General features: G+C 41.2%; 1 protein-coding gene across 12 annotated transcripts in view; it reads left to right on the forward strand.

Moving 5' to 3' along the window:
• The window catches only part of HDAC9 (histone deacetylase 9), a 471044-nt gene that overhangs the window by 303148 nt on the left and 141442 nt on the right, over nt 1-26454 (forward strand). For all 12 annotated transcript variants that reach the window (XR_008462230.1, XM_054161160.1, XM_054161166.1 and 9 more), the window contains one exon: nt 23495-23672. Coding sequence is in view for 11 of the 12 variants with exons in the window: in XM_054161160.1 (XP_054017135.1) it covers nt 23495-23672 (178 nt within the window). In the remaining variant the exon portion in view is untranslated. The remainder of the gene's footprint in view (nt 1-23494; nt 23673-26454) is intronic.

The raw sequence follows: 26454 nt of genomic DNA on the forward strand, positions 1-26454 counted from the left end.
TTAAAGCTTTGCAGCAGGACTTCAGTCTGGTGACCAGCATGAATCACTGTGGAGTGTTTTCCCAAGTGTCTAATCTCGGGTTAGGATCAGAATGCAAACAGCAGCAAAGCATCCTTAAAACCCAAGGTGTCCTAGGTGCAACTCTGCGATTCGGCCCCAGTTGGCATTTGCGTTACCTCGGGCTCCAAAGCATGGCTTGGAGTATCCAGAATTCTTTGAACATTCTGACGTTTCTGCTCTGACCTAAAGCTGTACCTTTGCAGGCTGAGTGCAGCTCTTGGCTTGCCTGTGAGAATGGTGTCATGTGTGTAACATCTTATCCTCTAAATCCCACCTGCTGAGTGGATTCTTCCTTTCAAGCTCACTTTTTATTGCTAAGAGGAGAGGTTTTGGAGGAGCTGTGTCTGTATTCTTTCTCTTCTGCTTGATGGGTTTTCGTTTGGTCTTTTTTCTGCTATTTTAACACTCCTCAAATCAGGGAAGAGCTCTGCACTTTTGAACCAGCTTCAGTCCTTCCAAGAGGCAATGACTGATTGAAAGTTTGTCAAACTGTTTGCCTACCTCTCTGCAAGGAGATGGGGGGCTAGTCAAACGCAGATTAAGGTCTTTTCAAGCAGTTAACCAGAAAATTCCTTCATGGTTGCTGGATTTAGCAAGAGATTGAGCAACATAATTTAAAAATAAATTAAATAGATAAATAAATAAATAAATAAATAAATAAATCTGTCCCCCATGTATGAGGATTAGGAGACCTAAAAAGAGTTAGGAAATGTAGCAATAAGCAATTCCAAGTCACTGATGGTAATGGTAAAAGATGTGGTAGGGAACGATAAAGCATGCATAGAAGTAAAGGGCAAGGTAGGGATTAGGGATGCTTCAGGTTAGTTCAGTTCTTTGGCCATCACAGTTTGTAGGAACTTCTGTGAAGTTATTTTAGTAAAGCCACTGAAGTGCTTAGGCACCTATTTGAAGGTGCCTAGCTGCCTGTGTGTGGATGACTTCCACAGAGGTCCATGCAAGTGCTGCTCTGCCCTCTGACAAAAACATTTGTGTATTTGCTTATGTAGGCAGAACCGACAAGAGCTCATTTGTGACAGGAGCCTGAATAACTGCTGGTGGAGTCAACAGGCCTGTAGGCAGCCCCTTCAGGAGGGAGATGTGTCACAGTCTCAGTGACTTTGTGACTCTAAGGATTATTATGTATTTATTTTTCTGTGTATTAAAGGGTGATAAAAAGCAGCAACACTCAAATGTGTATGTAAAACTCCTAGCTTTCTGTAATAAAAGGCTGAAGTGGGAGATCCTCCAAAACATATAATGTGAAAAATTACCAACAATATTTTGAAGGTATTACAAATTAAAATGAGGAGACATTTTTGCATGTTACTCCACTGCTTTTTCTTGTGTTGAAGTTCAGTTAGGTCAGAACTAAAAAAAAAAAAACATAAGAAAAAATACAGGGACTGTAGTAAGTGCCATAATATGAAATTATATGTTGATTTTTCCATGGGCTATTAATATCTTGTTACTGTGAGACTGTACTGGTTGGTGGTTTCTGGCTTAGTGGTGTTTGGCTTGTAGGTAAAGGGATAAAAAAAAGAAAGAACAAGACCACCTCTAACACAATTACTGACCTCCAAGTGCTATTTTACGTGACTTATTTTTGGTTGTTTCCACATTTTTACCCTTAAGAGAAATTAAACAGCATTATAACAGCTTAGTCCACATATATTTTTGTGCACACTCAAAAAACGCAGGGAAATACTTTTATCTTGCTTGCAAGTTTCACTAATATCAAGATCCTCTTACTTCTGGATCCTCAGTGGAATTCCAAGTTACATTCCAGTGGGTAATAGAGTAGAAGATGTAAAATTGCCAGTAAGGGGGAGAGAAAAAATTTTCTCTCAGTCACAGGAGAGGGTGGGAAAAGCAGCGTAGGAGTGGTGCTTAATGCATCCTCCCAGGGCAATGCCTTTTAGATGCTCCTAAACACACCAAGGCATAACCTAACCTGCTTTACTTCTCCCCATCTTTCAAATATAATTGTATTCCTAAATATGTAACAACAAAATGTTGAAGAAATTCCATTTTTCCTTCTAAGACAAACTTGATTTTTTTTCCCTTTGCTTGTGAAATGACTCAGAATTAGGAGATTGAAAGTGTTACCACATAGCTTGTAAAGGTTACTGGTATTTAGTTATTGATATAAAAACCTTTCTGAGGAACTGCAGTTGCAGGGGGTTGGTAATGGAATACAGCACCTTTCGCCTTTGGGTCACTGGATCAAATCTGTCTCTTGTGGATAGTGACCAAAGTTTAAGTTTTCAGTGCCCTATATAAACTAAATATGTAGAAATTAGAGATGGAAAAGACTTGTAACAGCTTGCAGCCTGTGCCCCTACCACTACAGAATTGTTCCCTCTAGTGCATTTCCCAATTCCAGATTTCGCAGTTACTAGCAGTTCCTGTCCACCCTGCCCAGCAAAGCAGCTGGTATTAATTGGTATCTGAGCTTAACCGGGTCCTGGTGAACTCCCTGCATTGGCACTGAAGCTGTCGGAGGGATTCAGCAGACACCTCTGTGCTGTCTGCCTCCACAGAGGTACTGAATGGGCAGCCGTATCCCCCCACTGCTGCCTGGGATGGGAGAGCCAGCAAGAGTCCCAGCTCCTTCCCACCCTGTGCAAAATACCTTATAATACAGGGGGATTACTGAATCTCCTTTTCACTGCCTCACTTATCCCCCTTTAAAGTCCTACCAATGTCCCTTCCATAACCAAACAGCTGCAGGTCATAGTTCTAAATTGTAGGTCTGATGGATTAGTTCAGGTAGCTAAAGGGAAGGCCAGATATTAGCTCAGACATTGATATGGACTAAAATTTTCTCAAAGTTTGGAAGAGATTTGGAAGCTTGCTTGAGGCTTCCTTTTGATTTAAATGAAAAGGTTTGAACCCTATTACCTTTTACAACTTCCATTTGCAAGTAATTAACTGTGTTGCAGAATGGCTGTTATTAAGTGTGAGGAACTTCATACTGACAATATCAAGGTTAGCCTTGCAAGGCATTTCGTGACTACTGCTGACTCTAGTGCTATAGATGCACATAGGCTTTGTAGGGAGAAAAGAAATAGAAGAAAGCACACCACCACAACCCAAAACAGTAACAGTGGCCCACTCCAAAGTAGCATGAATATGTAACATTCTCATTCTCCAGCTAAGGTCTGAGTGGAGTTACTTTAGTTTACCCACCTTTGAGTGCCTCAAGGTGCAAGTTACAACCCTGGGACAGTGTAGAGTACAAGTGGGATTTCCTCAGCACTTCTAATTTTGGCCACATGTGCCTGATCCACAGGCTTTATAATCCAAAGCTTCCTGCTAAAAGTGCTGGAAGTACAAATGCAGCCTTCAAAATGTCAGAGTCATTTTAGGAAGAAAACCAAACTCTGTTGCTCCCTTAGTGCATCAAACCCTGAAATGCCGTTGAGGGTGGTGTGCTGGAGCTGCCCCATGCACCCCAGCTCACTGGCTGGCAGGTGCTGCCAGAGGAGCAGAGCTTGTGCAGCCACAGCCCAAGGCTCCCAGGTACCCCATAAAATGCAAGTTTCTCCATTTTCAGTGCAGTTAATGGCTGTGTTACCAGAGTTAACCTATTTCTGATATTCACAGAGTCAAAGTTACAGCCCTTGAACAATTCAAGTAATCCTAGAGGAAGATCCTTTGGGCTTCAGAAATATTACAATCAGGTGGCTTAAGAAGAACACAGAATACCAAATAGGAACACAAGTATTACAGAAAATGGCAGTGAATCTTCAGAGGGGTCACTCCACTTTTTTTTTTTTCCACAAGGTAAAAAAAACCCCAAACCCCCAACCCTGTATTGCGAAATATCTTTTTAAGCACAGATTTAGAGAATGAAATTGAGGGTTCTAAACTAGTAGCCAACAAAAGCAAGAAAGGCTGGAATGTTGGTAACCAATTGCAAGCACAGAATCCAAGCAAAACATCTTGAATTGCTAGTACTGTAATAAATTACAGTTTTCACTTTTGTATTCTGCAAGTGAAAACAGCACTAAGTCAATCTTGGGAGAGGGAGAGTAAAGGATGACCTTCCCACACCCATTACGAGCAGGGGAAGCTGCAATGTGGAACAGTGAAAAATGAAAATAAAACACCCATCATTGTGTGAAGGGACAGATCCTGCACTCATAAAATGGGGTTCCTGTGTTGCTGAAGAGTTAATTGTCAGGTAGCAATAGATGAAAGCCAAACCTGACTCTGGGATGGCCTGCTATGGTGGCTGTTATCTCATTTTCTTCCATGGATTAATTTTCCCCTCTTTAACTTTAATTAGATAAAAGTCTAGGGGTGGGAGGTGGCCCTGGAGTGCTCAAAGGGCAAGAAATGGTCAAGAGCTGGTTTCTCTCAAACTTTGATTAGCCTATTTGATAAGTGATACTAAGCACCCCAATTGGTTAATGAATGAGGGATTCCCATGAGGTAAGTGGCTGGGATATTTAGCCTCCCCCACAAGGACAGCAAATATGTAAACTTCTGTCCTTCAGTTAGGTGTCTACTGTGGTTAGGAGTAAGGGTGATTTATATCCTATCTGGGTCCTGGAGTGTATCTACATTGGTTGACTCCCTTGATCTTGACATCAGTCACTTGGGCTTTCAGAGAAAGGAGGAACATAGGAGATAATGAAAGCTACATTAAAGACGACCTCAACATTTATGTAAACGTTATTCTATCTTCAAAGGCAGAACTATCTTTCAACAGAAAGGAGATTTATATCCTACTTGAGAATACCAGGAAGAAAAAGATGCAATATATTTATTATCAAACCTCTAGGCTTTGGTGCTGGTCTCAGCCTTTGGGTATTGTCCCTTCTTTCTTGACTAAACTGCTTCACAGTTAAAAGTTTTACTGCATACTTCTTGCAAACACTGAGGCAGACCCACTAATGTCTTGTGCAAAGAGTATCATCCTCTCCCAGCGGGAAGGAGAGAGAGAGAGAGGAAATGAAGAACTGGGACAGTAGAAGCAGAAGTGTAGAGAAAACATTTGGAAAGCTCGTGCATTGCTGTGTATTCAGTGTGAGGCTTTTATACATGTAAACCTGTGTCAGTAGAAACCAGAACACTTAAATAAAACTCAAATGCCCCTCTCAAATGCTCCCCTAGTGAATATCACCTACAAAAGATTTCTGCAGCTGGCTGCTAGGCTCTCCTTTGCTGGGAGAGCAGGAGGCAGATTTGGGGCACTCTGGGGGTGAGAGGGAGCATGGCAGAATCCTCACTCTACTCAGCAGCTGACCCAGCAGGCAGGCTGCAAGGTGAACAATAATTACAGCAGTATTTTCAACAGTGCTGGGCAGAAAGGAATTTGTACAGATGAGAGGCTGAGTGCCACATTTTCACCTGTGAAAGGCTGAAAGAGTGCACTGGCTGTCCTGGGTAAAGATCTCCAATTCTGCTACAGAGTACCTTCCCTCAGAGAGGCATCTACAAAATCACAAGGGCAGCAGGAAAGTGGGTAAAGAAGTGGTATTCACCAAATCCTGCAATACTAGATTTGGGAGCTTTTGCTTAACTTAGGAGGAAATCAGTTTAAAGCAGGCAAGATTTGTTTCTTTGCACCACGAGCAGTGAAATGCTGGAATTTGCTGCTGTGGAAGATTGCAGAAACCAGCAGCTCAAAACAGGATTAGACAAATTTATGGACAGCATGGTCATAAGCAGATATCAAAGGAAAGAGACAAGGATGTACCTCTAATAGCTCTAATGAAAAAATCTGGATGCTGAGAGAGAACAAGGGGAATGAATTGCAAAGAGAAGCCATGCTCATGTCCTCTAGCTAAATGTTATCTGAGGCAGTACTGGCCATAATAGTCTGGCCTGGTGCAATAGGGCATTTCTTGTGTTCTTGTCTTCTTAGGTCTGATTTGGCTTTTTCTAGTCCTTCAGTCATAGCCAAACTTGGATTCTTCTAGTAAATTTATGTATTTTTTCCTGTCTAGCTTCATGGTAAATTACATTTCTGCTTTCTTTTTCTTGAGCCATGAATTATTCTCCTCAAGATAAGCAGTCAACAACACAGGCTTTTTTCTGTTCAGCTATGGGTCCCAAAAAGCTTCAAATCTGTCTTCACAACCTGCAAAATACAATAGCTGTATTCCCGAGTAACAGACTAACTGCTGTTAAAAAGCAGCCTAAAAGTGCAATGAAGTGGTAACTTACAAATTGCAAGGTAGAGAATTTATAGCCCAACATCATCTGATTAAATATGTCAAGAATTAAGACATGTATGTTAGGCAGAGTAATTTCAGTTTACAAAGTAAATAAATCGGTGAGAAGCCTTTGTATTAACAAGGAGGCACAAGATATGCAAATGAAGTCTTAGGTGCTAAGACCTATAAGGCATACTTAGAGTAGAATAGAATAAACCAGGTTGGAAGAGACTTTCAAGATCATCGTGTCCGACCTATTATCCAACACCACCTAATCAACTAAACCATGCAACCAAGCACCCTATCAAGTCTCCTCCTGAACACCTCCAATGATGGTGACTCCACCACCTCCCCAGGCAGCCCACTCCACTGGGCAATCACTCTCTCTGTGTAGAACTTCTTCCTAACCTCCAGCCTAGGAGGTAACCAGCAGGCATTCCATTTGCAATCCTAAGTGGAATATGGTCCTCTGTCTGGGTGAACTGGCAATTAATATGTAATCTGCATGGCTGGGATATTCCTGCAGTAATGAACAATTTCTTTGCAGCAAAAACTTTAGCACAAAATAATTTAGTGAGGATAGAAGGGAGAGGCAGTTTTCTTCCTCATCTCATGCTCTTTTCTACTCTGAGTATAAAAATGTATTGCAACTTAAGTTAAAAACTTAATTTTTATCAGCAGGATGAAATCAGTGCACTGTGCGGCTGCTAATCAAGAGAAGCACCAAAGCATGGTCTTCACAGTCTTATGTCAAAGAACATGGAGGGCTGGCATCTTTCCTAGGTCCAAAACAAAGTGACATTAATAGACCTGGTTAAAGCAAGGTAGCAGGAAGTATATTCTTCCTTGGACAGTGTCTCTGGACAGATAACATCTACAAAGTGATATCTGTAACACTGTGCTAGTTCTGCTATGTTCCTTGACCCTTTATTCCTGCAATGCTTGAAACCAACCAGTTTGTAAGTCCCAGCAAAGAAAAACAAATAAACAAACAAACAAGCAAACCTTTTTAAAAGAAAATAAAAATATATGAATCAAAGTACAGTCAAAATGGCATAAAAAAACCAACCCTCTGCAAGAAGCTGTTGTCTTCGCTGTGCTGGGGACTGAGCTGTACTTGATGTTGAGGTTTCAGCTGTCCTGCACCCTCACTCTTAAACAGTAGTTTCTGGAAAATCAAGGAAAACCACACCTAACCTACATTTATACCTGTCTTTCCCTCAGGACCATAGTGCTGTTCTGAGAGAACAGAGAGCACATGACCAGAATTCCCCACTTGATTTATTGGCTTCTTACAGAAATAAACAAGCACGACTGGAGCCGCTGAGCTGTGAGGTACTTTCTGTGCAGGGATTATCAGCCTCTAGATCAGGTTTTGAACTCTTCATTCAATAACCAAAAATCCAGACCCATAGAGCTATTCATAAACTATGAAGACTCTTGATTGCTCTGGTAGGCAATTAAGGGCAGGCAAATCCCTGTCACCAGCCATCAGAACATCCACTGGGCAAACAGCCCAGCTAAGGAAATAGTTTGGCCCAACGTACACACAAGCCCACAGCTTTAGATGAGAATCACACATGTGCATAAAATCTGCTCTAGACAAAAATGTTGTCTACAGAAAACTGCATTCATGCTTTGTCAGGGTGTAGTGTATAGTCAAGGTGATAAATCACCTCTGTTTCTCCACCCTCTCACCCCTAGCTGCACAGTGACTAAATACCTCTATCAAGCAAGTCAAATCAACCTTTATGAATTCCTCCTTCTTAATGCTCTAACATGCATGGGTTCACAAAATTAAATTACAATATTTTTATCTGTTTGGGATCAGTACTGTTTCCTCCTCCTTGTGTTTACTTTTCCTTCAGTAGCTGACATCAAAATGTTTTCTGGAATGTTGGGACTAAATAAGTTATGCTTAACTCAATATCTAATACAAATAGCCCTGGGGAAGCTCCAGCAACACAATCATAAAAGCTACAGTTTCTTTTAATAGCTTGCCACACTTTGCTGATATAGTATTTCTCTAATCACCAATCTTTACGTGCCTTCCTGACCTTGGAGCTCTCTGTCCAAATGACTTTGTGGTATCAAAGGCTTGTGTCATTGGAAGAGTGAATGGCTTTCATTTTTCTCCCTGAAACTTCTGGTTCCTGGCATCTGCAAAGAATTATTCCAAGCGGTGTTTTGCTGCCTCGCGGCCACTGCCCTGTAGTGGCCTGACTGATGGAAGTGACTTTTCCCCAAAAGGTTACTGTGGTCAGCGGTGGGCGGCTGCTGCAGTTGGTGCACAACCAGCCCTGCTGTCTCAGCTGACTTTGTCTGACCATTGGCCCACCACAACCCTCCACTGCAGCAATTAATTCCTGTGGGGTTTTGGAAGGCATCATATAAATAAGGTGTATGTTGTTTTCCAGTAGATAGAATAGAGCAGGAAATGAAAACTCTCCGCAACCACCTTTCAAAAGCCTTTGACATAACATCCACAACAAAGGTGAAGTCCTTTGGAAGAGGTCCTGATTGCAGGGAGACCTAAGGGATCAGGGTTCACTCAGCAGAACATCATACTGTAAGAATGTCCAGAAATCACAGTTGTAATGCTCTGACCATTTCCAGTTGATGAGAAAGACAGTGTCTGGATGCAGAGTCTCCATTATTTATGACTTGTCCTGTTAAAGCTGGATTCTTGTTCTCTCCACCCCACTCTCACTTAATTTATCTTCTCTCATTATCATTTTGCTCTAGTTCTTTATATTTGTTTCTTTATGTTTATTATTTTTGTTAATGAAATGTAATTGGACCTATATGGCTAATTACGATGCCAAAACAAACTAGATGAAACTCATAGCTTTCCTTTTTACTTCTAGGGGGTGGGCAGGGGGGTAAGGAAGAGGATTTTCAAGACAGTTTTGCATTATTTCAAATATGCTACTGCCTTAGCTCCACAAGTCCAGTTGAACACCCTTATTGTTGAGCACTGAACCGTCACGTTGCAAAATGCTTGAAATCTCCATGGTTTTAATGGATAAAGCCAGGATGAGATAAGGTGACATAAAGGCTCAGAGAGGTTAGAAGTCTGGTGTAAGCTCATACAGCTGATCAGTAACAGATAAAATTTTTAAAATCCTGCTTTTTCTTCTAAGAGACAAGATTAAGACAGCATTCCTCAGAGATGGATTATGTATTTCAATTACTTAAATTAAATTTTAATTCAAAGAATGAAAACAAAACATCTTCAGAGATCCAAATCCTCCCAAAGCAACCTTACTTGACCCAAACCTCTCTTGGGGCTTTCAGCAACATAGCCCTGTAACCCTTTCTTAAATGAAAAGGAGAGGCTCATCCACCCTCTCTACCCCTGGGGAGAAGACAACCTCCAGGGACACAAACATTTCACAGCCAGAGGGAACCAGCCATGGCCCCCTGCTCAGGGCTTCTTACTCCCTCCATTCAAAACCAAAGAGTAGGTGCAACAACTCACACCTCTCACTTGTCACCCCAGGCATAGTCCGTGGGAATGCATTGCCTACAACAGCAGCCACAGCCTGTCTTGGCTGGGGTTATGTAGGCAGAAATAGATGCCTGTGATGTGAATGCCTAATAACAGCAGAGGTGAATTTACCAACTAGCTCTTGTTTCAGACGTTCCCCAGGTCATCTTTTGTTAAAATTTAATGGGCCTGAAATCTCAACACCTTCACATGGCAGCTAATCATAAATTAGGGCAGTGTTTTTCTTCCTGCCGTGTGAAGCTGGAGTGTGCTACTTAGGATCATGGAATAGTTTGGGTTAGAAGGAACCTTTAAAGGTCATCCAGTCCAACTCCCCTGCAGTGAGGAGAGTCATCTTCAACTACATCAGATTGCTCAGAGCCCCATCCAACCTAACCTTGAATGTTTCCATGGATGTGATATCTACCACCTCTCTGGGCAAGCTGTTACAGGGTTTCAGCAAACTCATCGTAAGGAATTCCTTCTTTATATCTCATCTGAATCTACCCTCCTTTAGTTTAAACCCACCCCTTATCCTATTGCAAAAGGCCCTACTAAAACAACCATCCCCATCTTCCTTACAGGTCACTGTGTTTAAGTACCGAAAGGCCACAAGAAGTTCTCCCCAAATCCTTTGCTGAACAACCTCAGCTCTCTCATTTTCTCTTCACAGGAGGTGTACTCCAGCCCTCTGATAATTTTTCTGGCCCTCCTCTGAACCTGCTCAAACAAGGTCATGAATTTGGCCCGTAACAATCATCGCATGTTTTCAAAAGATTGTGGCCTTATTAGGTTGGGTAACTTCATGGAACTCTCTTTGTGCTGAAATAATATGTCGGATCTTGAAGTATATTACACTAGAAGTACAGCCAGCTCTGGAAGGAAGCTCAATAACTCTTTGCTGTCACACACATAAATATGCTAAAGATTAGATAAGGTAGCAGATGCTTCCATCTGGAGTTATACTGAACCCAGATTTTCAAAGCATTATCTGGGATTTTGTAGCAGGACCAATTCCTGAATGCACCTAAAATTTCCTAGAAGTCTTGCAACTTCATGATCCCTCCCCTCTGAAAAGAATAAGCCCCTGGAAGTGCTTTAGGGTGTACTGTACTACAACATTAGAGAATATTGCTGTATGACAGCAACAATCATCAGGGTTTAAATTCAGGTTAAAAAAAAAAAGGGGGGGGGGTGGGGTGGGGAGGGAAAGGAAAGAGGGAAAAATAAAGAAAAACCAAATCCTTAGAATGATGCCACACAATGCACATAAGGAAAACTGAAAAAAAAACCCCAATCCTGTTTCTTATTTCCAACTGTACAGTAAAAAGGCTTCTAAATTCTCTAGAGACTGACTAAAAATAAGGAAGGGGGGGTAAAAAAAAGGGCCAGGTAGCAGCAGTCAGATACTTCTGAATTAAATTATAAGCACGTGCATAGCATATTTCAGTGTTCAAAGAGCCACTTGGATGTCTGAATCTCAGATTTTATGACAAAAGCAGGGGATATTTCTAAAACTGTCACTAAAAGTCAGAACCTCAGCTGCAATCTCACGTATTTTCTCCCTTTTTGAATGTCACTATTGAATGTTTAATCAGTTTTGTCTACCGAGAGTAGGAGAGAAACCCAAATACAGTCAGGAGGATTTGGAAAAGGGGAGGGGGAAGGGGCAGGGAAGCTCCTTGTCTGTGCTTGGGCCTCTGGACAGGGTTGAATCTCTGGTTGGGCTCAGGGATGAATCTGCCATGTTTTAGTATGTCTGTTGATATTGCAATCAGGCTGTGTTTAACCCCCTGTGGTTCCCCTTCAAATATGTCCATGGAGTTCTGACAGGAATGCACTTTGCTGGGCTGCAGAGCCCAATGCTCTGAACCCAGTCCCAAAGCTTTCAGCCCATCTTTGCAGCTCTAGTAAGGGTCTGGGATACATTTGACAACAACCAGCCTTTTTTCAGAAGTTACCCTGTGGCCAGCAGGGATTCAAGGCCGTCTGTGATGGCAGTGGCATGGATGTGATGTGCCGGTTATCAGGAGTGCTTTGGCACATCCTGGCCTGGAGAGCTGTCAGAAAGGATCTGGGGACTCACAGTAGCCCTGAGGACTGGAGTAGCACCAGGTATATATTACATACCATATTATGGGACCACCTTTCTCTCGTGGTGTATCTGAAAGTAGGATTGATCTGGAACAAAACCAGACTGGATATTCTCAACAAGACTGGGGACAACAGTCACCCCAAAAACAAAACAGCTGAGAAGCTTCTGGGCCCCTTTACCACAATGGCTCTGTGTGGGTCACAGGAATGATCAGCTGCTTCCTGCTTACCCAGTCTGTCCAGAGCCCTTTTGCAGCCAGCTTAAAGCTGCAGAGTGGGAATGAGTTTCCTGTGCAGTGCCTAAAACCTATGATATTTTATAGTGTCCAGCATTCTGACTTATTTCTCCTACTGTTTTCCAAATCCAGCAAAACCAAACCAAACCAAACCAACTTCTGACACTTACCTCTATTACTGTCTCTTGTAATAAGAAACACTGAAAGCCACAGTGCTGCATTCTTTTGCAATTAAAACAGCCAGGATTAGAAAATGTTGGTGATACAATGCAATTATTATTGAAGCAATGGTTAAATGAAGAACTTAGGAATCAGGATTTGTATTCTCTGTTCACTTTGGATTCACAACTTCTACACCTTGCTTTCTCCCCAGAAAAATACTCTTCGTGTAGCAGATGAATTACAGAATATTGTCATGACAGGCTTTAATAGGATGACAAGATGCAAGGGATATATATGCATCATATCAATAAAAGTTATTACAGAGGAAAAAGACCTCTCTAGTGAAAAAAAAACCCAACCCCCAAAAGGCAGTAAGTGTGATAGTATATGTAAATGTACATGTATCCCAAATACATGAATCTAAACTACCCCTTTACAATACAACCATCACATCTGAAGAAAAAAGGACATCTACAAAAATATGCCTGTGAAAAGATTTAAATGATTTAAAAAACAATCCTCCATTGCCAGACAATAAGCAAACACAGCCTTGTTTGCAGCGTGTTAGTAGCTACACTTCCACAACACAGGGGGAAAAAAGAAATGAATTCCAAGCACTAAAATATTTCATTTGTCACATGCCTGATATCTAGAGCATTTGGGGACAGCTATAACATTATCTTGAGTGAACACAGGGCCAGTGTAATTAGGAATAAAGAGGTAAGAAGCAAGGGGAATTGCCTGCATAATTTCACTTTGCAAAATCCTCCCATGGAAGGTGGCAGGTAGGAAATCTGCATAGTAACAAAGTTGTCACAAGACAAGGCCAACTACATACAACAATTAGAATTAACATTTTGCTTTGGCTGGTCCTCAGAATTTCCCCTCTCTCTACTCCTACATTTCATTAGATGTAGTTAACATTGTGGCTATTGATATGCTGCAATATTTTTCAGTGTATGCTTTTTCTAAGTGTTGTGCAGCTGCCTTAAGAAGCAGCTACTGAAACTGCCAAACACTCCTCTCAGATATCCCAGTCAAAGCCTAGATTAAATGTCTTGATTCCCCTCTAGCCTGTATAGACCTGGATCTGTGCAAATAATCCATTTTGGCCCCAAACCAGGGCTACAATGTGTTATAACTTCTTATTGGAGGAGATTACTTTCTCCACTGACTGTCAGGTCCTTGCTTTTGAGGATCTCTGGAAGCCCTCTGCAATTTGCACCCACACAACCCTTGGGATGCGTACTTGTGCTTCCCAGATGACTCGCCTGTCCCTTCCCAGCTGCCTGTGGTCTTTGGTCAGCTGCTGACTCTGAGACAATCTCCAGCATGTGAATGTCCTCCCAGAGTGCCATCAGGGAGATGCCTTAAGAGACTGCTCCAGCAGTGGAGCTGAGCATCAGGGCTGCCTTCCCCAACAAACAAATCAAGATATCATTACTTCTGCTGGCCTTTAAAACAGATAGTGATTTTCAATACTAAGCAGCCATCCTCTGCAGGGGGGAGGGGGGAGGGGGGGAGAAAGAAGAAGAAAAGGCATTTTTTAAAGTAGAAAGCTCTTTTTGACCTGTACTGAGGCAGTTTCAAAACCTTTAATTTATATACTGAAGATTATTGTGTTTTGTCCTGTTTCAGCAATCACATGCATCACAGTAAGGAGTAACCGGTCAGATGAGGAATATAGACCAGGGTTTAGTCTCTGATTTTGTACCCTTTGGGGTTTTTAAGCATTCAGACTTCTTTCCCTGCAAGCATCTCCTATATATTTTGGTCAAAGATTTCTGCTACACAGAGGAAAAATGTCATGTTAGCTAATGCAGTGTTATGACTGTAGTGTGATCAAATCAATGAACCACCTTACAGAAGTGCTGCACTGGGACAAAAGTTCTAACTGCTCCCACTTCTCCCCAGCTTGTATTCTTTTACTTTTTCTTATTATCCCATATCTTATGATATTGGAGGAGTCTGAAGACATGAACGTGTGGAAGAAAGAATAAAAGCAAGAAAGGACTGGAACATAGTTGAGCATGCAAGCAAAATTGCTTTTGAATTTTAAAAACATTAAGAAAATGGAGAATATTATCATAAAAACCAGAGAAAGGTTGAGAAGGGAAGAGGCTGGAGCTATGATATTCAGTCGTTTAGAATGGTAATACTGTTCCCTCTCTCTTCTCCCTTTTAGTCCCATCCAGTCTTCCACATTCCTGCTTGTGGCAGCAATCTGGCCCCTTTCTATTTTTTAAAGCAGACACTGAAAGTACATTGCAATGAAGCAAGTTCAAATAAATTCATCCATCCTTCCCAGGAACTATAACAGGTATTATGGTCTCTTCTGAACCCTGAGTTGCATTTTGAGGGCCAAGATTTGCTCAAGGAATGAGAAATTGGGGGAATTATTTTACAGTCTGCATTATACAATGAGTGCTATGCTATTTTCATGTTTCTTTTTAAACCTGCAGTTGTTCCTAAAGCAGCAAACATTAGGGGTTTTCCCATTCTGGCAGTTCTCTTACTTGTTAAAAGCAGCAAACACTCTGCTGAGAAGCATATAGCAGGAAAGCCCCTGTTTTGAAGACATATTTAAAAGCAATCTTTAGGTGTTCAGTTCAGTTTTGCCCAAATTACAAACAGATTGATTTCCTTCCAAATAAAAAGCAAGCAAACAAACAAGCAAGCAAGCAAAATGCTGTATTTGTTTGTTGCAGAAGTATATGTTTTCTGTAAATACATAGAACATTCTGCAAATCTACAGAATACATTACAAATACATAGAGCAGATGTGAAAATATTCATTTTGTGATTGTTTCTCTCTCTCTCTTCCCCCCCCCCACCCCAGTCCTATATTCAATTCCTCTGAATTATGCCACCATTTTGCTCTGTATCACCCTCTCTGTATGCCAAAATCAATCAAGAGCTGAGCACTGGAGACAGAAAAATATTTTAACAACATTTTCTGACATCTGCAAATGTGTGCACATGTGAAAAAAAAAAAGAAGAAGACAAGAAACTGCATAACTCTTACTACTAATATGACAGAGAAAAAGAGGTCTGCAGACATTCTAACCACACTAAAGTAAGGTGTGAGATATGAGCCCTCCAGCAAAGGAATAGAACCTGGTATCCATCAGGTTACAACTCTGCTGTCATGCAGGCAACAGCAGAAATGGATGCTTTATGTAGAAGAGCTCTGGTGCAGTAGACACACCTGTTAAAGTCTGTGCATTATATACAGTGATCTATGGAGGTGATCTGTGGAGGGAGAACAGAGTGAAATGCCTCAATTATGGCTCTTATATTTACTGACCATATGGTCCATTGATGCTCACCACTCTGGCATCATTTACCCCCATACAAGGTACCTGCAGAGGGATTCGATATGCCCTGATGATTTTATGATTAGACACCACAGTGTTAATGTGCATGGACTCTATATTGAGGAGCAAGTTTTTCCAAGGGTTTCTCTTTATTTGTCAGACCTAGCTATCTTTTCATTAATTCTACAATAAATCCTGAACTCAGCAGAGTTGCCTATAAAACCAAAGCAGGGCCTATTGAAATATGCAGAAAACACAGATCTTCAGCAGGGTGGCTGCTGCTGAATTCAGCCTGTAGACTTATTTCTCTACATGAAGGTCAAGCTAATGATTCTGCACTTTAAAAGAAACCATACAAGTCTGCTAAGAAAAATAGTTCCAATGAACAGCAGAAGAGGGGAAGCGGTTGAAGTGATCAGCATAAAGTAACCCAAACTGATTTGCCAATACTGCTGAAGAGATTTGAATTATATTTCCCAGAACAATGAAACAGGGAGGGGGGGAGGAGGGGAAGGGGGGAGGGGGGCAGATGATTTGCCATTGATGAATGTTGGCCAGCTAACAGTTCAACTGATGACTGCTGGAAAGCTGCTAGGATTAGGTGGTCGTAACCATCAAATGCTATTCTAAAGCCCATGTATTCTTCACATCAAAGCAAAACAAGCAAAGACTTATTAATACTGAAAGTGAGGGCAAGAGATGTGGGCAACTGTATTTTCCCATTGGTATTCATTTCTGTACTTCTCTGCATTCTTTTTTTGGAAAGCACCAAACGGCTTCAGGAAAGTGTTGTGGTATTTCTAGTAAGTAACAAGAATCCTCTAAAAGAGGGTTGGGTGATCTTTTTAAAAGGAAGCAAGGCACAAACTGGTCCCTTTCTCCCCTTCACTGTACCCCAAATTATTTATACATTTATATTAAATCTCTGGGATAGTCAGAAATAGAGGGAAAGGTTCAGCTGGGAATGCAAGCTTTTGAGGAGGTGCTGCATTTTCTTTGGATGTGTGCTATGCACACCACAAGCCAGCACTTCATCAGAAGTGACAGAAGCCGACTACCTGCCAATGTCAGGAGGAGAGAAGGCAGGTCTCACAGACACAGGAACCAGGAATGAAACCAGCAGCTCAGCTGGACTCCTGGAATGTCCCTGCAGCAGAAAGTGCTCCATCTTCAGGGCCCTCCTAGCTGTCACTCCCAGACTCCATTTCCCATCACTCCTTTCTTTCTTAATCGTGCCAGGCATCAACTTAATGACCGCCTGGCTCATATTTCTTCACAAAGATAGCTTCTCATCCTGTTGAGATGCTCAGATTTTTGGAAATGCTCCCCTCAAGAACAGTACCTTTTACCATCTCTCACTTTGAAACCTCAGGTTAGCAACGCACCCACCTATCTGAGCAACAGTAGTGGTAAAAGCTTGGGTCCTGACCTTACTGTTATGTTCTATAGCTGGAGGGAAGATGTGTGACCCCCCCCGACCCCTACATTTGTTCATGCAACCCGGGGCAGGGAACTCATCCTTTCCTACATGACTTGACAAAGGAGCACACTCTTGTCACCCTATTCATAGTCCTTGCTCCTCCTCTATTCCATGCCTTACTGGACAAAAATGTCATTTAAAAGCTTTGCCATCATAAGGGTGCTCCTGCCATAAAAAGGAAGGGTGGCAGGAAAGGGGCAGAGACCTCTGCAGCAGCAGCTTTGTTGCTCCAGGAAGCAGGGAAAAACAGAGCTGGTTGAAGGTGGTGACCACAGCCTGGGCTGTCACTGCAGTAGGGCCACTCTGACTATTGAGCTCTACATTGGCAGTAGCTGGAACAAAACTTTCCACAGTCTTCCAGAAGGCAAGGGAAGGACAGAGAGCATGGAGCTGTTCTTCTATGAGCAGCAAGTTGCTGCCCAAGTCTTCTCTGCCCAGGACTCTAAGCAGTTGTGGCATATGGCTTTCATCCCTCTGTTCTGTATCTGCACCCAACATTCAGCTGATAAGACTTCATATCTGTTTACTCATTTTCTAGTCAACACTTGGATTACAGCAAGAGAAAGGCAGATTCTATAAACATCCTGATAATATATGACCCAATATAACAGATCCTCAAGGCAGTCCTCTTTCTTCCTGCCCCTGCTTTTGCTCATTCTAAAGCCATTTCTGCCTATTCAGTCTATGAGCCTGTACCCATACTTGCTATTTATTTACTTTTCATTAAAATGCTGATTCTGAATTTGTGGCTGACTATATTTCAGATGATGATACCAATTTTATTTGAAAGTGATGACATGGAAGTTTGTGGCTTTACATGTGGCTTTGTCAAAAATAGCATTAGTAAGGTTTCTTGGTCATGTGTTTTCTCCAAGTGACAGAGCTGTTTAAAAGACCTCTCAACATAGTAATTTTCAGAGCTATCTCAGACTAATTTCTATTTTAGATTATATAGACTGCCAGAGATAAGCTCTTCCTGCATTTTCACATTTGTTCACCTAAGAACATTCAGAAGATCTCATGGCCTACTTTTGCTCAGTTCTTGAGGGCAACTAGTTTTATTTTAGGACAGTAGGCAGAAAAGCTCACAGAACTCCTGGGGCAAAAGTGCTGTACTTCTACTTACTTATAGTTCTTTTTGTCCTAATTTTCCTTGTTTTGAAATTAATTGCTCTCTGTTTTTATCTCCTATCACTTCCGGGGATAAAAGAGGTCAATCCTATTAGTATTTTCCATGTGGTCCATGATTTTTGAAGACTGTTAACTAGCTACATCTGAACTGTATAAGAAATATCTGGGTGCCCAGGATTTCTGACTGAATCAGACTCTGAATGATGCTGTCTTGGTTTGTGCCAAGGCTGCTGTCATGGGGACTTAAAAGCAGGACGGAGGTCTGTGTGCTACAAGCAGAGGCTGCATTTCTGGATGCAGCCACTGCCTGGCTTGGACACCACTTGGATGTATTCAGCTACAAGTGCACTCAGCAGGTAGGAAATTAAAGAGGGCAGTGGGGAAGACAAGTGGCAGGGTCTAAAGGTACTTTTTTTCCTTCCAATGCTGCTAGAGGGGCCTGGGAGAGGCTAAGGAGCCCATCGTCCAACAGGAGCAGAACAAACATCAGAAATACTTTTCAGGGGAAGGAACTAGAAGAAGCATTTGGAAGGCAGCAGGTCTCCTGCTGGTCAGGTTTAGTTTTCACCCTCACTTAAGTCAAAATATGTCTTTTTCCTCCTCAGTAATAGCTACTCCTGTGGGTAATTTTCAGAATACATTGTAGAAATTGTAGGGGAAAAAATACCTAGTGAGCCCACAGTCCAAAAAATGCTTTGAGATGAATAACTTTGTAAGAGGAGTACTACTGAAAGTCTTTGGGGAAGGGAAGAGGAGGATGGATAACACAGTAATTATTTTTAATAGATTTCCTCATTGGAATTCAGTAAAGGCACAAAATCAGGGGGCTATAAACCTGGCCCCAAATAGATGAGATGCTACAAACAGTAATCTTGTTATTAGGAATAGAAAATTTTGAATTTCTTATGACTCTTAAGAGAAAAACCATTTTCTGTCACAACAATAACAACAAAAACAGTAAAAAAAAAAGCCTAAGCCATATACACATAGGGTTGTGGTACAGACATAAAAATCTGAGGAATTATTTAGCTGTGATTAAATTAAGTGTGAACTAAATTCAAAAGCAGATTGTTGAGAGGCAAGAGAAGTTTTTATGAGTGAACCCCACATATGTTTTTTCTCTGCACAAAACATAACAGCTAAAGAAGCGTTAATTCAAGAACAATTCACCTATGCTTTATCACCCACCATAGACCATCCAACAATCCCACTGAATACACTTGTAGGTCACCAATTCTCACAGCCAGTAGAAATGGGAAAGAAACTCTCACTAAGATCCTTAGAATATACAAGACATTAAGCATCAAAACATACAAATCATACAGCCACACAAAAGGAATATTCACACCAACCCACATTAATGACAGCTCCTCCTAAACAATCTACCTTACAGTAATACTAGGAGAATGACAAATATTTATCTCTCATGCCTCTAAACAGGTCATCCTCTCTTTAGATACTGAGTCTAAAAATCCTCCTCAAAACAGTTACTGAGGGCCTCAGCTGGTTTCTGGGAAGGAGGATGCCTGGCCCTCCGCCCACTGTGGCAGAGCCCCTAATTGCTTGCCTCTACTAATGAACTAATCTCAGGCACCTGGAACTAGCAGGCTCCATGCCGGGCAGGCCAGGCTCAGGTTACCTAAGAAAGGCTCCAAATATATTCACACAGATCACTACCCCTACAGATGTGCAAATATTGCTGTTGTCATGTTGCTGGAGAGATGCACATGTGTTTGCAGTGCTGGAGCACATAAAACCTGAAGATGAATTCATTGTGTTGCTTTAATCCCTTCCAGAGGCCAGGTGAGCATTTGAGGAGCCAGATATGTCTGTTGATTATCCACATTACTCATTGCATTAATCCACTTGTCTGTGTGACACAGAGCATCTCAAATGCTCACAGCATAAGTTTGTAGGTGGCTGGGAAAAAAATACACATATTTCATGGGCGCCTGTTGTCTGTAAAATGAATCCAAATAAGGAAGCAAGCCTAAAACTTTGACTAAAACCTGAACAAGTCCAAACTTTGCTGATGCCTAGAGTTTTTAAAATGACAATGAAAAGACCTGGAAGCCACCCGAGGATGGAAGCAAGCCTCACTGTAAGCCTTGTGAGACAAACAATTCCATTTTAAACAACTTTTAAAAGGTTTTCACAGGCAAATAGTTGTCTGTGAGCTCCCAAATCAAAACAGGTGTCACGCAGCTTTCCATCCAACCATCCACAAATTCATTCTCCTTTCCTGGACTGATTGCACTGATAAACATGTGTCAGATTCTAGGTATGTGTCTGGTTTCATTTGAAGAGGGAAGAACGATATAAACAAAACACAGTTTAGCAGGAGAGCAAGAACAGGCCCTCTTGTCTTTGACAAATTGCTGCAATATATGGCTGCCTGGATTTTAGGTGATGTTCACACAGGTTGACTAGCATTAAAAAATTTACCCCAGTTATCTAGGTTTTGCAGTGCATCAGGTTTTGCATTTTTTTTCTTCAAGACCCCACAAACCCCAAACAAACAAGGCAACAAAACCCTGCCTAAATGAACAAACAAACACCCCCAAAACAAAAGCCAACCAAACAACACAAACCCACAAACAGCTCCAACCAAGCAACCAACCCACCCAAAGCAACAAAAAGAAACCACTAAACTGACTTTTTCAGGTCAAAGACCTGGATAGATTATTTCTATTATTTATTGATTGAATATCAAACTTAGAACTTCACTGAAAAAAAAGATTGTGCACAAGTGAACTTCAGGTAAGACAACGAAAGAAAGGCAGACGTAGCAGCTCTAAAGGCTCAGAATCTACCAACACTAAGCCCAAACAGAAACACTTGTGCACATCATGAATCTCCCCTCATTGATAGCTACATTTCCAAGATTTCCTGAAGAAGTGTATTTAATAAATCCTGTTAAATGTAGACTGCCAGGATACATCAATGCACTCCTACTAGTTCAAAGAACATTCCAATAGGGAGCAATCCCTTTTTTCTTCTGTATTCTAGTAATTATGAGAAATGTGACCTCAGGTAATCAGTTATAATTACTTAGTGTGACCACTGAAAGACAGTAGCAAAAATGGCCTTGATTGAAGAACTGCACAGATACCAGCAATTGAATGAATGCCATGAATGCAACCTATGATGTTGAGGAGAGCAGCAGAAATAGCCACCATTCCGTTGATTTCATAAAATCAATAAAGCTCTGCGTGAAGTTTTTCTTCTTTCAAATTGTTCAGCCTGCTCTCATGCTTTGGAATAGTAGGCAGGAGATGGTGAAGTCACAAGCATCAGACAGACAGTCCTGCTGTCTCCCCTTGATCCTGGGATGCAGGAAGTAATTGTGCCACAGCAAAACACATCCTGCGCCTCCTTTATTGAGCACTAAGCCAGCACTGAGGAAAGTGAATGCTAAATGCTTCCAAAAGAATGTGTCTGTTTTCCATAAGGAAAATATTGAACACATTAGCATCCGTGCACTCTCCACTTGTCCAAAAGGTGTGTATGCCTAGAAGCACAAAAAAAAAAAAAAGATCTCTTCTGAAAATTTATCACAATTAAAATAATTTGTTTTAAGACACTGGAAAGAATTCCTGTATGTTAAGATATGTTATGTTCGCAAGGAAAGGGGATGCATAGACTGCTGCAGATGCAAGATATTTCCTGGAACCATCCTGTCATCATACATTAAAAAAGCAATAGTAGAAGTTAAGAGACTGTATTTAAAGAAAGAGAAATGGTTCAATGACCCTAAACCAAGATACTTCTTGGAAAACCTCTTTTTTGCCTACTCATATTTTCTTTATTTAGTCACTTATGACAAGGTCCCAGGTGATTTACCCTTCCCATGACCTTTGTCTTTTCACTGAAGTGGTGACCCTAGATATTAATGTGGGTTTTGAGACTCTTTTAAAGCATTTATTCTCATTTCAGCTGTTATTGAGGAGCACTTGTTTTCATAAAGGCTGCTTTTTTTACATACAGGGTAAACATTCTCACTTCCCATGAGCTGTGGATTCATTTTGCAGTGTGAGGGCCTGGAGTACTCCCAGGTACTCCCACCTGCCTTCCCACGCAGCTTGAACTCAGTTTCACCTCCCCGAGCACCCAGCAATCCCTCCTTGGCCAGGCCAGGTCTCTAAGCTTCTGTTCCAAGCAACAACAGACAGCAGCCCTGATTGTTACTGGGTTTAAAAACCCACCAAGACCAAAGCTAAACCATATATACACACCATATATATATATATATATATATATATATATATAAAAATATACACACATACACACATATATATACCTGCATGTAAGGATACAGATCTGGCACAGGTGAGGATAAGCAGAATCTGCAGTTCTAAGACAGACGTGTGAATTTCAACTGAATTTGTATTGCTAAGTGGTTTGTAAATTTCTCTCTTGCATTGGCCTTCTAGGTGCATACAGTTCTAAGACTGTATGCACACACACAAACAAACCAAAGCAAAACAAAACAATCCCCTCCCCCCCCCCCAACAACAACAACAACAAAACCAAAACAACACTAAAGAAAAACAGAGAAGGACTTGTGAAGCAATCCTGTTCCATGGAGTGAGTGAATGGGAAAGTTTCTACTGACTTCAGCAGGGCTTCAACCTTTGTCATATCAGCAGAAGTCACCATCTGTTGGTAAATAAAACAGAACCAGAAGAGGAAAGCTTCCTTTTTGCTCTCTCACAGTCTCTTCACACCTGCCTACCTTTCCTGAAGTGTTTGGCACTGCCTACAGCCAACAACAGTTACGACAACAAAAAAGGAGACAGTCCCTAAGTGGGATCTCATGTAACAACTCCTGAATTTCTAAATGATTTGTGAAAACCTATCTGCAAACTGTTCCTGTTTTCCAGGGAGCTCTAGGAACTGAGTCCTCTGAAGAAATTTGACCGCGAAGTTGTTCAGTGAATTTGGTACTGCGCAGTTTGTGCTGTAGGAAGATTCCATTTTTATTTGTGCAGGATCATAAACTAAACGTTCTAAAATCATACTACATACTACATATGTATTCTACATGTTAGAAAACCCACTGTCTTTTATAAGCCTCTGCATGCGAAGCTGTCTTTTCTTCTGTCAGGGAGAACTGACAGGTTGCCTGCCAATGCCTCCTCTCCAGCAAAGTCAGCAGCCCACACTGTCAGTGTGAAAACATCTGTTGAATGGATTTATTGACTAGGTCTTAGGTACTAGTTGTTGAGGGTTGTTTTTTTCCACACTGTTTATTACAGCCCTGACCTAATGAACTTCATTTGTTGACATGTTTCCCTCAGTGTCTTACTTGATCCTGTCTCACATTTCTTTCTACTGTGCTGTTTTCTTGGAAACAGGAGTTCATGGCACATCGGCGTGTCCACCAGTTGCAAATCTACCAGGCTCAGATGGCTACAGTTGGCATGGCAGGATTAGATAAACATCGGTCGGTGTCCAGGACCCCGTCTTCCCCCACAGATTCCACATTACCTCACCCAGACGTGGACCAGCCCAGCCAGCATGTCTACACAACTGGTAGGATTCCCTAAAGACTGCTTTTAATAGGCAGGGCAAATGCGTTTGTTCATGTAGGATCAACAGATTTAAATGCCTCAAATACCTCCTGCAGCAATGCATTCGGTTTTAGCCTTACTGTTTCTCAGTTCCATGACGCTGCACTGGCATCAAGTCAACCAGTGCAGCTGATAAATCACAGGGTTAATATTCACATAGTCATAAATTATTATCATTGACTGGCTCTGGCAATATAGCAACAGGTGCATTTTTTTGGTGTCTTTAAGTCATTAAGAGGTTTTTCTTTCATTTCCCTATCCTTTGGTTCTTTTTGCTGTGTTCTTGTTGCCTGTATTGTCAAGAGACCAGCGATAAGTTGAAGAAAGACCACCATTAAATAGGAAAGCTTCAATACAATTGTCAGTGCCTTCAATTGACAAGTCAGTCCATGCTACAAGAAAAACTGTATCCTATTCCAGCTGAGATTCTCAGACCTTCACTGAACTCCTTTCTCCAAACCCAAAACATCTTTTTCATGAATCCTTGTTTCTACTGTTGGATCTTTTTCAGATCTTGCACTACTCTTTCAAGATAATTATCTCTACTCAGTAAAGCAAAAAAAACCCCTCCTATTTCTAGTTTCTCTATAACTTTATGCTTCAGGTTGTCCACTTTAGCTCTGTACCTTTTGTCTCTTTTCTATCCTCTGGGTACTGACTGGAGACCTAGTGCAGTGCTGTAGCTGTAATCAGACTGTATCTATGCCAACAGCCAGGGTGACTGACCCATTCACAGCTCCAACAAAGCACACACCTCTGCATTTACAATGAAGCCCTTCTTTTCAGCTTGAAGAAATTCCTTTCCTTGTCTCTAGGCTTACAGACTTACATAGTTAAGCTTTATCACTGCATTTTCTGAGTACATTGAAAATAGAGTGATTTTCTCTATTGTAAGATTAACACCTCTGGAGTGACAATGAACAGAAAGTTTGCAGCATCAACAGTTCCAGTACAGTTTCTGTGAATAAATAAATTGATACTTGTATTACTAACATATGGTAAGGTATAGAATAGATTTATTTATTTATCCTGTGCATAATATTTCCTGGGTCTGGATGATGCCCCAGCATTTATTCAATGGTCAGTGAAAGCAAAAAGACCTGGACCTTTCCAAAATCCTATGGGGATGAAATCCCTCAGCAACCTGGTCTGATGACATTGCTTGACCTACTTTGAGCAGAGGGTTGGATTGCAGACCACTGGAGTTCCCTGCCAACCTGAGCTATCTCAAGGCTCTATGATTTACTCCCTTAAGAGAGTACAGGATGCAAGCAGCCATTGCCCACATCAAGTGCAACACTGCCATTTTGAATCATGGAATCAATAAGGTTGGAAAAAACCTCAAAGATCATCAAGTCCAACCTGACACTCAAGACCTTATGACTATTAAACCATGGCTTCAAGTGCCATGTCCAATCCCTTTCTGAACACCTCCAGGGATGGTGACTCTACCACCTCCCTGGGCAGCACATTCCAATGGCTAACAACTCACTCTGTGAAGAATGAAAAGCAAGCAAGGAAGGAATGGGTGGCAGAAAGGGAGAAATGAGTGAAGTGAGGATGAATTCAGATTGTAACTTCAGTTATCAATGTAAAAAATATTTCCCTGCCTTGAATTATTTCTTACTATTCTGGGATTTTTTCCCTATGTATAGACAATATATTCTTGGGAGAGGAAAAAGGTAGAAGGAAAACTTTAGTGGCAGCATATTACATGGGGATTAAAATAAGCCTATGTTGTTGTGAGTCATGAGGGAAAATTCTCTTAGCCAAATATCTGAAGGGATTCAGGATGGTTATGATTGTGAGAGAGCTATGCAATATATACACAGTATATGCACAAGATAATGCCTTAAAGACGCAAAAAACCATAAAGTCTACTTGATGTTCATTTAGATGGTTTAAAGAATACTTGACATTATTAATTTCAGATTCTTCTATTGAACAATTTATTAGATATTCTTCCCTTGGTTTTTAATTATTTTTTTTTTAAATTCTTTTTTTATTGGCACTGTTGTTCTCTAGGGCATTTTACCTTCTTCAAAGCATGACTTTAGCCAACAATTTTCAGGTCTCTTGCTCTCCCCTCTGTTCTTAATATTACTAAACTATTACTAAAAGAAGCTGGCCCACATAACACATTTTGGGAAAGAATGAGTATTAAGGAGTCCTCACCAGGAAGGCTTTATTTTTTTCTGACTTACTGCAAATTCTGTTTCTTTTGTCCTGTGTCCTTTATCATTATATGGTTCAGTGGTGCCACCAGTCAAGTCTGTCATCAGGGCCACATTCTGACCCCAGTAATATTGGTGTAAATCCAGAATAAATCCACCAGTCTCAATGGAGCTGCTCAAATTTACACAAGGAATCTGACAGCAGAATCTGGCTGTAGGCATTTGTTCTGGAGAGACAGAATAACCATCTTTTATTAATATTTCACAGCAGTCTGCAATTGAAAACAGTTGTCTCCCTTTCTCTTTATTTGTTGGAGTGGGGAGATTATTGGCTGAATCCTGTTAGGGAAATCCTACAGGCTAATTTTAGCAGTAAGCTCTGCTGCTGCATTGTGGTATCGTACCAAGCACATGTGCTGTATGACCGGCAGCCACACATCTGAATTACTTGCACATCCTAAATCAATTTAGATGTTTGCAATAAATGAGAACATATATTTCAGTCTTTTCTTAAGTCAATTAATCCTGCTATAAATAAATTTTACACTCACTGGTGTGAATATCTTAGCA

The sequence above is a fragment of the Dryobates pubescens genome, chromosome 4 (assembly GCF_014839835.1).
Source record: "Dryobates pubescens isolate bDryPub1 chromosome 4, bDryPub1.pri, whole genome shotgun sequence".
NCBI classification, from domain to species: Eukaryota; Metazoa; Chordata; class Aves; order Piciformes; family Picidae; genus Dryobates; species Dryobates pubescens.